This window comes from Rhinolophus hipposideros, assembly GCF_964194185.1.
Source record: "Rhinolophus hipposideros genome assembly, chromosome: 9".
Classification (NCBI taxonomy): domain Eukaryota; kingdom Metazoa; phylum Chordata; class Mammalia; order Chiroptera; family Rhinolophidae; genus Rhinolophus; species Rhinolophus hipposideros.
The window spans coordinates 89,487,549-89,500,995 of NC_138055.1; the positions used below are offsets into that span (position 1 = coordinate 89,487,549).

Genomic DNA, 13,447 nt, shown 5'->3' on the forward strand with positions numbered 1-13,447 from the left:
AACAAAACAGAACCATCACCCCCCACCCAAAAAGAAAAAACACCCACCTAAACCAACAACAAAAAAACCCAAATTCATAGATACAGAGACTGGATTGTTGGTTGCATGTGTGTGGGGGTGGGGGTGGGGAGAGAGGTGACACTGTTCAAAAGGTAAAACTTCCAGTTATAAAATACGTAAGTCCTGGGGATTTCATGTACAGCTTGGTGATTGTAGTTAATAATACTGTTGTATATATGAAAGTTGCTAAGAGGGTAGATCTATGAAGTTTTTATCACAAGAAAAGAAATTATAACTGTGTGGTGATGGATCTTAACTAGTCTTATGATCATTTTGCAATATATATAAATTTTGAGTCATTATATTGTACACCTGAAACTAATATAATGTTATATGTCAATTTTATCTGAATTTAAAAAAAATAATAGATCCATACAATCCAACAATTTCATTTGCATATATATACCCAAAATAATTCCAAAGGGATCTTGAAGAGATGTTGGTACACCCATGTTCATAGCAGCATTATTCACAATAGCTAAAAGGTAAAAGAAACCCAAGTATCCATCAGTGGAAGCAAAGTGTGCTACATGTGTACAATTAAGTATTTTTCAGCCTTAAAAGGGAAGGAAATTCTGATACATGCTGTAGCATGAATGAAACTTGAGGACATTATGCTTCTGATACATGCTGTAGCATGAATGAAACTTGAGGACATTATGCTAAGTGAAATAAGCCAGTCCAAAAAGACAAATACTGTATGATTTCACTTACATGAAGTAGTCAAATTTATAGAAATAGCAAGTATATTGGTGGTTGCCAAAGGTAGAGGGGAGTGGGGAGTTACTGTTTAATGGGTATACAGTTTCAATTTTGCAAGATGAAAAGAGTTCTGGAGATGGGTAGTGAGGATGATTGCATAATAATATGAATGTACTTAATACCACTTAAAAAATGGTAAAGTTTATGGTAGTATGTGTATTTTATAATTAAAAAGGGGAGGGGAAAGCTTATTGAATTTTCTCAAAAAACAGAGGCAAAGAATCAATGTCCAATTCACTTTATGAAGCCAGCATAACACTAATACCAAAACCTAAGATATTATAGCAAAATTAATTTATAGAGCAATGTCCCTCATGAATATAGATACAAAAATCTGTTACAAAATAATGGCAAATTGGCTCTACCAGTCATGGTACATCAGTACCAAATAGGGTTTATCCTAGGATTACAAAGTGGTTTAGTACTGAGTGAACCAGTGTTCACAGAATAAAAGAGAAAAAAATCATATGATTGTTTCAATATATATGGCAAAAATATTTGACAATTCAACATCTAGTCATGACTAAGAACCTCATAGTGAACTAGGAAGAGGAGGGAACTTCCTCAAACTGATGAAGAGCGTCCATGGGAAAACCTATAACTAAGGTCATACCTAACCATTTCCCCCTGAGATTAGGAACAAAGCCAGGATGTCTGTTTTCACCGCTTGTATTTGGTATTGTAGAGGCTCACCATTGCAATAAGGCATAACAACGGAAAAACTAGTGAAAGATAAAAGATTAGAAAGGAAGAAATAAAACTTTCCATGTTTGCAGTTATATAATTGTTTATATAGAAAATTCCAGTGGTTTTTAAACAATTTTAATAAGGTTATAAGATACAAGGTTAATATATACAATAATCTGTTATATTTTATATACTTCATTATTTTATAAATGTGAAAGAGGTACAAGCCAGCCTCAACTTTTCCCCAACATTTTTTTATAAAAATTTTCAATTACACAGAAGAGTTGAAAAAATTACTCAGTGAACACATACATACGCACTGCTTAGATTCTCTAATTTATTGACTTGCTGCATTTGCTTTTCCACCTATCTAATCATTCACCTATCAATCTCTTTTTATTCATTTCAAAATTAGTTACATTAGTATGCTTTACCTATAAACACTTCAGTGTGCATTTCATTAAAGCTCCAATATTTGTATGTTTTATATTTTTCCTTATGGTAAAATTTAACATACAGTGAAAAGCATAAATTGTGCTTGTATCATTGGATGAGTTTTGACAAAGACATTTACTCATGTAGTCAAAACTCTCTTAAGCTGTATGGAACATTTCCATCATCTCATTAAATGCCCTTATGCCTCTTCCCCTCACCCCTTTGATATTTTTTTAAACCGCAAATGTAACTTTGAACATTAGCGTTCTTTATGAAATGAAGTAGAATTTAATTTTAATTCCTGTATTAGCTTTTCAGTTAAATGTATGTGTTTGTGTGTGTGTGTGTGTGTGTGTGTGTGTTATGTGTGTCTAAAGCGGCTGTTCTAGAGATTTACATTTATATCCTTTTTACAATATGCTTTGGGTTGGTACTGTACAATTTCATGTAAAATAAAGGAAACTTGTACAAATAGTTTCATTTATTCCTGACACGTATTCTTCGTGCTACAATTTTCATATATGTGACATTTACATATTCTATAGATCCTGCAATACACTGCTATAAATAAATTTTCCTTTAGTCATATGTGGGTTTTTTTTGGTTGTACCCATCTATTCCTTTTATTTTTTTCAATTTAATTTATTTGTTTTAATTTATTTTTATTAGTTTCAGGTGTACAAAGCAACATAATAGTTAGACATGTAAACCCCTCATAAAGTGATAACCCACCCCCAAGTTACTACCCCTCTGACATCGTATACAGCTGTTACAATACCATCGACTATCTTCCCTATGCTGTACTCCACATCCGTGACTACATACACCTATATATGTAGTTATAGTGGACATTCACTATTATTCTACTTCAGCTTCAGGTGCACAGCACAGTGGTCAGGCATCTACAGTCTATGACGTGACCCCCCTGATAAGTCCTGTGCCCATCTGGCACCTTACATGAGCTTTACAACACTGTTGATTCTATTCCCCATACTATTATAGTATTAACTATCAATTTATATTTCTTAATGCCTTCACCTTTTTCACCCTGCCCCCAACCCCATTCCCATCCACCCTGAAAGATCCAGTACCTATCTGGCACCATATATAGTTATTACAATATTATTCACTATATTCCTTATGCTGTACCCTACATCCCCATGACTACTGTGTAACAACCAACTTGTACTTCTTAATCCCTTCCCCTTTCACCCATCCTTAACCGCCCTCCCATCTTAAAGAAGCCCCTTAAGACTCCTTGTAATACTGGGTTAGTGGTGAACTCCTTCAGCTTTTTCTTGTCTGGGAAGCTCCTTATCTGTCCTTCAATTCTAAATGACAACCTTGCTTGATAGAGCAATCTTGGTTGTATGCCATTGTTTTTCATCACTTGGAATATTTCCTGCCACTCCCTTCTTGCCTGCAAAGTTCCTGCTGAGAAATCAGCCGCCAGTCTTATGGGGGCTCCCTTGTAGGTAACTAACTACTTTTCTCTTGCTGCTCTTAAGATTCTTTGTATTTAACCGTTGGCATTTTAATTATGATGTGTCTTGTTTTGGGACTCTGTGCTTCCTGGACTTGTATGTCTGTTTCCTTTACCCGGTTAGGGAAGTTTTCTGTCATTATTTCTTCAAGTAGGTTTTTAATTCCTTGCTCTCTCTCCTCCTTCTGGTACCCCTATACTGCGAATGTTGGTATGCTTGATAATGTCCCAGAGGCCCCTTAAACTCGCCTCAATTTTTTGGATTTTTTTTTTCTTTTTGATGTTCTGGTTGGGTGTTTTCTGCTACCTTATTTTCTACATTGCTGGTTGGATCCTCTGCTTCATCTTTGTTTCATTCTTTGTTTCCATTATTGTATCCCTTTATTTCTGACTGGTTCTTTTTTATGGTTTCCATCTCCATTTTTATGCTTCCTATCTCTGTTGAAGTTCTCCCTGAGATCATTGAGCATTCTTATAATCAGTGTTTGGAACTCTGCGTCTGATAGATTGCTTATCTCCATTTCGCTAAGTTCTTTTTTTCTGGATCTCTGTCTCCCCATTTTGGCTACCTCCCTGTGTTTGTTTCTTTGTATTACTTCGGGCGGCTATGTCTTTTGGTCTTAGTAGAATGATCTTATGTAGTAGGTGTGCGGTGGGGTTCAGTGGCGCAGTCTTTCTGGTCACCTGAGCCATGCACTCCAGATGTGTCCCTTGTGTGTTGTGTGTGTGCCCTCCTCTTGTAGTTGAGCCTTGGTTGATAATTGCACATCACTGTGAAGAAGGACCGACCCTCGGCTCACTGGTTGTGAGAACTAGCCTTGACTACAGGGGAAGGGTTGTGCAGGGCTGACCCTACGGAGCAGGATCTGCCTCAAGAGGACTCTGGTGCCTGCCCTATCTATCCCTTGGGTGTGTCATCCTTGGAGGTGGCTGGGTGATGCTGCAGCTCGTTTTGAAGCTGGGCACTGTGGGCACCAGCCCCAGAACCACCTTGGAGGGCATCTGGTATAGTTCAAGTTCAGCCACAGCACGTTCCCCACCCGGGGCCACCCCGCAGGAGCCACAAAGAAATCCACAGATGGCTGCTGCCGGTGCTGTGCTTGGAAGTTCCTTGAGAGGCCAAGCTGTGAACCAAGGCTGGCTGCCTCTAGTGCCAGCTTAGGGCTGCTCAGCCGGAGGTACAGGACATGCTCAAGCAGATGCTGCTTGTCTGGGTTCCGCGAACCTTCCTGAGAGACCCCAGGAAAGTCAGCATGAGCCAAGGCAAATGGTCTGCATGAAATAGCTGCTGAAAGCAAACTGGGTGTGCCTGAAAGTTAGGTGGGGCCAGGTCTCAGATTGCCAAGGCATGGGGAATAAACAGTGGAGACTCAAATGGCGGCCACCTTTGTTCGCGTGCTGGGAAGGGGGAGGGCTCAACAAAGAAACAATGGCCTCCGCCAGCCCCTATGCCCCCCAACCCCCGTTCAGGAGAAAGCCGCCTCTCCAGCCCCAGTCCCAAGCCAGATAACTCAGTTCCCCACCATTTGTCCTTCCCACCTTTCCAGCTGCCGCCCCAGTGCTGGAGCTCAGAGTGAGTGATTCTGTTGGTGGGTAAGTCTGCGTGCGATCCCTTTAAGAGGAGCGCCTGTGCGTGCAGCTGCACTCAGTCTCACTCAGTCACAGTCTCCGCTGGTTTTTACAACCAAAGATTATGGGGACTAACCCTGGGCTAGGGTGGGGATGGTATCTTTCACTCCTTTAGGGGGTAGGTAGGGGGACCCCCACAGCCAAAATAGCCCTCCTGATCTTTAATGGTCACACGTGGATGTGGGACCAGCCCACGCCATGTCTCTGCCCTTCCTACCAGTCTGGAGGTGGCTTCTTCTGCGCATCCTTAGTTGAAAGGCTTCAGTTCAGCTTGATTTTAGGAGATTCTCAATAATGGTTGTTTTGTAGATTAGTTTTATTTGTGATGTGGTTGTGAGAGAAGGTAAACACAGTGTTTGTCTACCGCGCCATCTTGGTTGGCTGCCAGTTATCTGTAGTTTTAAAATAATAAGAGGAAAATGTAATTTTTTTTCACTTGTCAACTGTTTATTGAGGTAATTTTTTAATATTTGCTCTTTTAGTGTTCTTCATTTTTTTCCTGACTACTTCCAGATAAAATTTGCATTGGAACTGAACTTCAAAATTTGATGTTCCTTACAGCGGGTAGCGTCAGCCAGAACCTCTGTGCCATTCTTTTAGCTGGGCTGTTTGGAATCTGCCCCACATACACGTATTTCATAGGTCAAGCAGAGTCTTGGGCAGAGTGAATGTGCCGAATATGAGGATTCCTTTCTGTAGCTCCTTTCTGGGATTTCCCCCTCTACTTTCTAGAGCTCTGTTGGCCAGTAGAACTTTCTGTGATGATGGAAATGTGCTGTAATCTTCACTGTCCTCAATGGCAGCCACTAGCCACTCACAGCTGTGTAATGTGGCAGGTGCAACTGGGAAATGGAATTTTTAATTTTAATTAGTCTGCATTTAAATATAAATACATTTGTCCAGTGGATATTCTGTTGAATAGACAAGTAGTTCAGAATGTTACAGTGGACAGCACCGTTCTAGCTGCTGTGGTCTTGAACTCTGTCTGCATTTTCTCAGCTAACAAGGCAGCAGGCTTCTCAGGTTTGAGCTGAGCTGCACAGTCACACTGGAGTCCTCCCTCAGCTGAGAAGGGATAGGAAGTAGGCAGTTGTGAGCCGTGCTTTCCCTTTTTCCTCAGGGGAACTCCCAGTTTATGCCTGATGTTGACTGCTCTCCAGAGCCTTCAAGTAGTTGTTTTGTATCTAGTTTCACTAGTTTATAATTATATCAGCTTCCAATAAGAATTGCTCCACCGTTTGTTTACCAGAAGTTGTACTCTACCTCTTACCTTTAACTCATTTCAGTAGGGACTTAATTTTAAGAACTTTTTTAGTGCTTTGTTATCAGAGTTTGCTTTCCAACCACTTCTTATCCCATCCCCTGTAACCAAGAGTATCACGGACCTGTAAGGTTACTGAATCTTAATATTCTAAATTTGATATTCCCATGTCAGATATGCTCGAGTTTAATGGAATTCTTCAAAGCAGTAAAGTCATATCATTGATAAGCTGTTTGGTACACCTTGCCTTCTCCAGGTACCTGAAAAGGTTTAAGGTGATGAAGATCAAAGTTCTGAGAAGCTGGTGCCGTCAGATCCTTAAAGGACTTCAGTTTCTCCATACACGCACTCCACCTATTATTCACCGAGATCTTAAGTGTGACAACATCTTTATCACCGGCCCTACAGGCTCAGTCAAGATTGGAGACTTAGGTCTGGCAACCCTGAAGCGGGCTTCTTTTGCCAAGAGCGTGATAGGTATGTTTCAAGTGTACCTTGCAACCTAACTGGCTTTCTGACATTCCTTTTATTTAGAAACCTGACCCTGTCACAGTTTTTATTATGCGAAGAAACATTCAAAAATTCAGAGCTTGAACCTAGGAAGCAGCCAGTTCTACTTAGGAGATATGGAGTTCTCTATACATAACACTTCTAGAATCATCTTGAAGACTATCAATATATTTGTAAAGTTATATAAAGAGAAGTAAGGTGAACTATTAACAAAAGCTTACATAGCTATCAATCTTATTGGTCATGTATTACATGCTTATTTATATAATAGATATTGTATATGTGTGTTATTTTCTGCATAAAAGAAACTGAATTTATGTGTTGTTTAGTTTCTAAAAAAGTCTGTTGGATATATAGTTATATTGAAAAATATCTGTCTATTAAAACTTTATTTTAAAAATGAAAATGAGTTCATTCTGAAGTAATGGTTTTATCAATTTTTTTCTTACTCTTTAGACAATATGATATGTCTAAAACAGGATTTTTCAACTTCAGTACTATTGACATTTTGGGTTAGAGAATTCTTTGTTATAAGCGCTGTTTTGTGCACTGTGAGAGTATTTGGCAGCATCCCTGGTCTCTACCCACTAGATGCCAGTAGCACACCCCCGTCCACCTCCCGTCACTTGTTACAACTGAAAATGTCTCTGGAAATTGCTAACTGCTAGCCTTACATGTGCCATACAGTAGAGGGCAGACAAGTATTTTGATCTTTCACACCCATCACCCTGCCTTACAGGTAGATGCCATTATATCTACATTCTTCCTTACTAGTTCCTTACCTTTTCCCTCCATTTGTTTTCAATGTGAGTTACCAGTTTACCTTTTATCCAAGACTCAGTTTTGACATTGTATAACAGTCATCATTTTGAAACAGTAAATAAAGACACTGACCCTGTTCTGATTTCTTTTATCAAGGCCTTGTAGTGGAAGATCTGTAAGATACTTGATGGAACAGACTAAGAAGATTTTGTTCCTTTTCCCCCTACTCTTCCCTCCCTCCCTCCCTCCCTCCCTCCCTCCCTCCCCTCTGTTCCCTCCCTTTTACCCTCTTGCGCTCCTTTTTTTCCTCCCTCCTTCCCTCCTACTTTATGCTCTCTGACAGGTTAACCCCTCTGTTGCTTCTCCTGGTGAGTAACAGCAGCTTCTACGGGCATTGAGTCTGAATCGTTCTTTTAATTTAAGGTACCCCAGAGTTCATGGCCCCTGAGATGTATGAGGAGAAATACGATGAATCTGTTGACGTTTACGCTTTTGGGATGTGCATGCTGGAGATGGCCACGTCTGAATACCCTTACTCAGAGTGCCAAAATGCTGCGCAGATCTACCGTCGAGTGACCAGTGTAAGTCTTCCCCTAACTGATTGGTGAGCTTAGGTCACATCTAAGAAGGAATCCCAAGATGGATAACATCAAACCATGCAAAAGGGAATAATGTAGAAAGCATACTAAAGTGTAAGGAAAGAGGGAGTTGAGTTATTTATTGCTCATGACACAGTGAGAGCAAACATGGAGGTGAAAGAAGCACCAGTTTATTCTGGACCCTCCTTGCATTCATTTAAACCTTTTCGGAGATGTGTAAGTTCTCCTTCCCTCTCACCATAAGGCTTATTATCTGAGTTAAAAGTAATGCTCTTAACCCAAGCTGCTTCCTTCAGACTTTTCCCTGAATAGCTTAAAATTGACATACTAATTTATTAAATCTTTTATACATACACACAATGTTTAAGGTATAAATTAAAACCTTACTCTAGTTTAAATTACACATGGTAGTCCATCTCTGCCGAAGAGATATTTTCTAGAGTTGTCCAGTAGAGACCTGAGACATAGTAAAGTCCATAACAAGTTTGAGAACCACTTTTTCAAAGGCTTGATAAAATTTTAACTTAAAATTTTTTTTGCAAGAATAATTAATATGTGGTGCCGTGTATTTCACATTATATTCTATTAAAAGGCACATAGTATCTAATTAACCCATTTTTAGGGTTTATGAACCTTTTTTTTACCTTTCAACGATGCTGAATGTTTGATACTGCACAGTCTAGGAGAGTAAAGTGTACATAAGATAGCCGCATGTTTAAACATTCTCTGTTATGTCTGTCAGCCAGCAGCCTTCTTTGTTGCTCTGGGCATTATTTCTAATTGAAGCTGGGGTAGGTTTCCTTGTGCACCCTGCCGGGCGTTGCCTGGGCCGACTGTTCTCTAGGGATCAGTCTTTGATTCATCTTGTGAGTTTACTTCCTGATCATTTCTCTAAACCAAGGTTGGTACTTAAAATGTTTCAGGGATCATGGAGTTTTAGGTTTCTTTATATAGAGTCTAAAAAAAACTCTACTATATAAAGAAATCAATATGTGGTAGTACCATTTTTCTAAAATGCAAATTTTGTGGGTGACCTGTGTTAAATTTTATCCCTTTTCCAAACCTACCCCAGCAAATATGATTAGGTGGTTAAAAATAATGACTCTGTAGGATGAGCAGGTGAAAAATATGGCTAAATCCTACTGATTAAAAGTTGCCTGCCAGTGGCTCAGGGCTAAGAGCAGTGTGTTTCAGACTGTCAGGCGCAGCACTGCCACAGATTAAAAATTGACATAAGCAATTTTTTGATAAAAGTAAATAAAACAAATTAATTTTATTTTTAAGAAAAGGCATTTGAGACACTGTCTAATAAACAAATGGATCTTTATTTACAAAGGCAAACTCCAGCTCAGTTGAGAAGAAAAATCCCCTACTCAGGTGAAAGAAGCCTTTGGTGTTAGTTTAATAGAACCTGAAATAACACTGTTTCCATATTCTTAGTGTAGTATTTACTGTTGTCAGTTTTACAGTGTTTTGGTTTTTGGGTGTTTTTTTTTTTTTTGAGATAATATTCATATACCATAAAATCCATCATTTAAATCATCTTAAGGTGTACAATTCAGTGGTTTTTAGTGTATTCACAGTGTTTTGCCATCATCACTACTCATGCCAGAATCTTTCCATCACTCAAAAAAAAGAAACCCCATACCCATTAGCAGTCACTCCCCACTCTCCCAGCACCCTGCCTCTGGCTACAGATAATCTACTTCTATCTCCATGGATTTGATTTGCCCATTGTGGACATTTCATACAATGGAATGATACAATATCTGTCCTTTTTGTGTTATGCTTTGGTTTTGTGTTAGGGTTTTTGTTATGTTTTGACTGCATGATATTTTCAAGGTTTATTCGTGTTGTGTCATAAATCAGTAGTTTATTCATTTTCATGTATGAATAATATACCATTGTGTCGGTGCCTGCCGACGAGACTAACAGTCCCTGAAGTAGGGAGTGAGGATTGAGAAAAAAGAAGAGAGACAAAGATGGGATCCGGAGGGCAGGCAATTCTAAGTAGACTGATGCAGTTCTAAGTAGAATGCCTCCGCCCAAGTTTATTTTTGCAGCTTATATACTCTGGGCCTCAAAAAAGTAACAGAACTGTATGCAATCTAATAGTTACAATGAAGGTAATACACAAGGGCTTGTTTCCTGGCCAGCTCCGCACTTCCTGACCTTGTCATTGTCTGTGTTCTCAAAGTAGCAAGTTTTGCCTTGCTGGGAGCACAAACCACTCAAGGAAGTCAAAGGTTCAACATTTCACAAAACACCTGCTAGCACTTAAGCACGGTTTCCCACACCATTGTATGGATACCACGTTTGTTATGCTTATTTAGCAGGTTTTATTACCCCTTCCGAAGTTTCTTCTTTTTTCATTGTTAAACTGTCTGAACCTATAGCCACCCTCACCTCTGCAGAGGGATTGGTAACAGGAAGAAAAATACAATGGTGTCTTAAGAGGTATTGACCTAGAACCTGATCTATTAAATCTTTGTTTATCCATATTGTGTTCATAGCATAGCATATGGCACATTGTAGGCACTCAGTAATATTTTTTTTGAGTTTTACTATTATTGGGGAAGGAGAACAGGACTTTATTGGGGAACAGTGTGTACTTCCTGAACTTCATTCCAAGTCAAGTTGTTGTCCTTGCAATCTTAGTTGTGGAGGGTGCCGTTCAGCTTCAAGTTGTTGTCCTTTCAGTCTTAGTTGTAGAGGGCGCAGCTTAGCTCCAAGTTCAGTTGCTGTTGCTAGTTGCAGGGGGCACAGCCCACCATCCGTTGCGGGACTCGAGGAATTGAACTGGCAACCTTGTGGTTGAGAGGGCGTGCTCCAACCAACTGAGCCATCCGGGAGCTCAGGTCAAGGTGCCACGTTCAATCTTAGTTGCAGGGGGTGGAGCCCACCATCCCTTGCGGGACTTGAGGGACTTGAGGAATTGAACGGGCAACCTTGTGGTTCAGAGTCCACTGGCCCATGTGGGAATCGAACTGGCAGCCTTAGGAATTAGGAGCACGGAGCTCCAACCGCCGGAGTCACCCGGCCAGCCACACTCAGTAATATTTTGAAGAATAAACCTTTCAGTGAAAGGAATCCCAAATACAGTCAAGTTAGACACTATGTGTGTAAGTTTGGGAGAGTTGAGTTTATCCTGCAAAAGAGGAATGAAACTTAGGTCACTTTTGAAATATTAACAAAATTGTCCAATTAAAGTGAAATTGAATAGCAGCAAGTAGAAACTGATACACATATAAAAGCAATACAGTTTATAGAATAGGAATTTACAAATAGAGCAGAAACAGTAATTTAATAAAGTCAAAATTCCCGGACTAGAAAGCATTAAAAGAAAGTTAATCTGTTTACATGCTTTTCCATCGATTCTCAAATCTCATGGTTGTAATTTCTAAACAACTGGTTTAAATAACTATTATTTTTTGAATTGTTTCTCCATATTTTTCACCCTATAATTACTCTCAGTTTATTCTCTGAGATTTCATTGGGAAAACCAAATCGTAATATCAAATACTACTCCCTCAAATGTTTCAAGACAATTCCTGATGTCATGAGTCTGATTGAGACACATCATTTTCAGTTTTTAGCTCTGTTTAATTTCTTGAGGGAAGGGGCTTATATGCATAATTGGAAAAGAGAAGTGCTCAACAAGTTTTTCTTGACCTAGAGGAGACTAAGTAAGGACAGAAAGCTCATAATTAAGCATAAAGAACTTGGCAAGATTATAAGACATTGCAAATGCCTACTGGTAGAGGTTTGAGATTCTGTCCATTGAGATCTTTTGAGAAGGGATCAAGATAGCAATTATCAGACTTGAATGATTTAGCTTAGCATCTCTCAAATTCTTTTGTATCAGGCCCCCTTTATACTCTTAAAAATGATTGATGACCCTAAAGATCTTATGTTTTCCAAAAATTAATTTTAAAAATTTAGTGAGAAGAGTGGCATTTTTACATTTTGCAAATCTCTTTAATCAGGTCAGAAAGAAGACAACCAGTTTCTCACACCTGCTTCTGCATATGTTTTGTTGCAATATATTGTTTTCGATGAAGTGTATGAAGAAAACCTAGCCTCATGGAGATAATGTCATTAAAAAAGGAAGTACTTTGCAGGCCCCGGAAAGAAAAGGAAGTACCTTGCATTAGAAAAGGAAGTACTAAAAAAAAGAAAAAGAAAAGGAAGTAACTTGGGGACCCCAGGGGTCTTCAGATTATACTTTGAGAATCACTGATATTTAGATCTTTGCTATGCAAAGTGCAATCCCAGACTAGCAGAATCTACATCCTTAGGGCACATGTTAAAAATGTAAAATTTTGGCCCCATCCCAGGCAGATGGAATCAAAACCTTCATTTTACAAAATCCGAAGATGATTCATGTATTCATTAAAGTTTGAGAAGTGTGAGCTGGAATAGTGATCACTTGAGGTCTCTTTCAGTTCTGCATGGCTTATTTTTGGTTAAATACATTAAAAGTAGGCTAAATAATGTAATACCAAACATTATTTGGATACATTACCATCCCATTGTTCATGGAACCTTTTTGCTAGCATTGTAAATAACCAATTGACTAAGAAATTTAAACCTATTTAAGTGCAGGTTTTTTTTAACATTCAGGAGTTGCTTTTTAAAAAAGCAAAATAAAAAGCAAAATCTATGTTGTAGAAAAGCTAGAATAAAAAGCTTAAGGAGTTCTTTAAGTCAATTGGAACTGTATTAGAATCCGTAGTTTCTAAGTATACTGCAGACATACACTTGTGCTTTATTTTTCTTCTCAGCTGTGAAAATTTAGTTTTTTATTATCCACAGTCCATTATTTCTGTGCTGTCAATTATTATATTTCTTATCTGAGTAATGCTGTCTTGATTACACCAACCTCCATTCCCATCTTCTGGTTTCCAGTGAAGAATAAAAAGGGCTATGTCCTTCTTTTAATTCTCTAAAGTTTTTCTAATATTTTGGGTGCTGAGATAAATGGGGGGGATTTAAGTAATAAGTACCTAGATTTACAATGATTTATATAATTATATAAAGAGTTGTGATGACTGTTGAAATATGCCTTGAAGTATTGTACTTTCTCTTAAGTCTGCTTTGGATGTACATTTAACTGATTTTTTACATACATATTTTAGTATGAGTGTATTTAACTATTGCATGTTTGTTAATGAAACATACTTGGTTATCCATTGAGAGGTCATAGGCCTCCCTAACTTAAATGTCCCCCTGCCCCTGCCACTCCAGATTTCTGGTTTC

The 13,447-nt window shown here is 38.7% G+C and overlaps 1 protein-coding gene across 22 annotated transcripts in view; it reads left to right on the top strand.

The window, feature by feature from the left end:
- The window catches only part of WNK1 (WNK lysine deficient protein kinase 1), a 145,571-nt gene that overhangs the window by 75,581 nt on the left and 56,543 nt on the right, over positions 1 to 13,447 (top strand). For all 22 annotated transcript variants that reach the window (XM_081059264.1, XM_081059280.1, XM_081059282.1 and 19 more), the window contains exons 3-4: positions 6,574 to 6,794; positions 8,013 to 8,170. In XM_081059264.1, the coding sequence (XP_080915390.1) occupies positions 6,574 to 6,794; positions 8,013 to 8,170 (379 nt within the window). The remainder of the gene's footprint in view (positions 1 to 6,573; positions 6,795 to 8,012; positions 8,171 to 13,447) is intronic.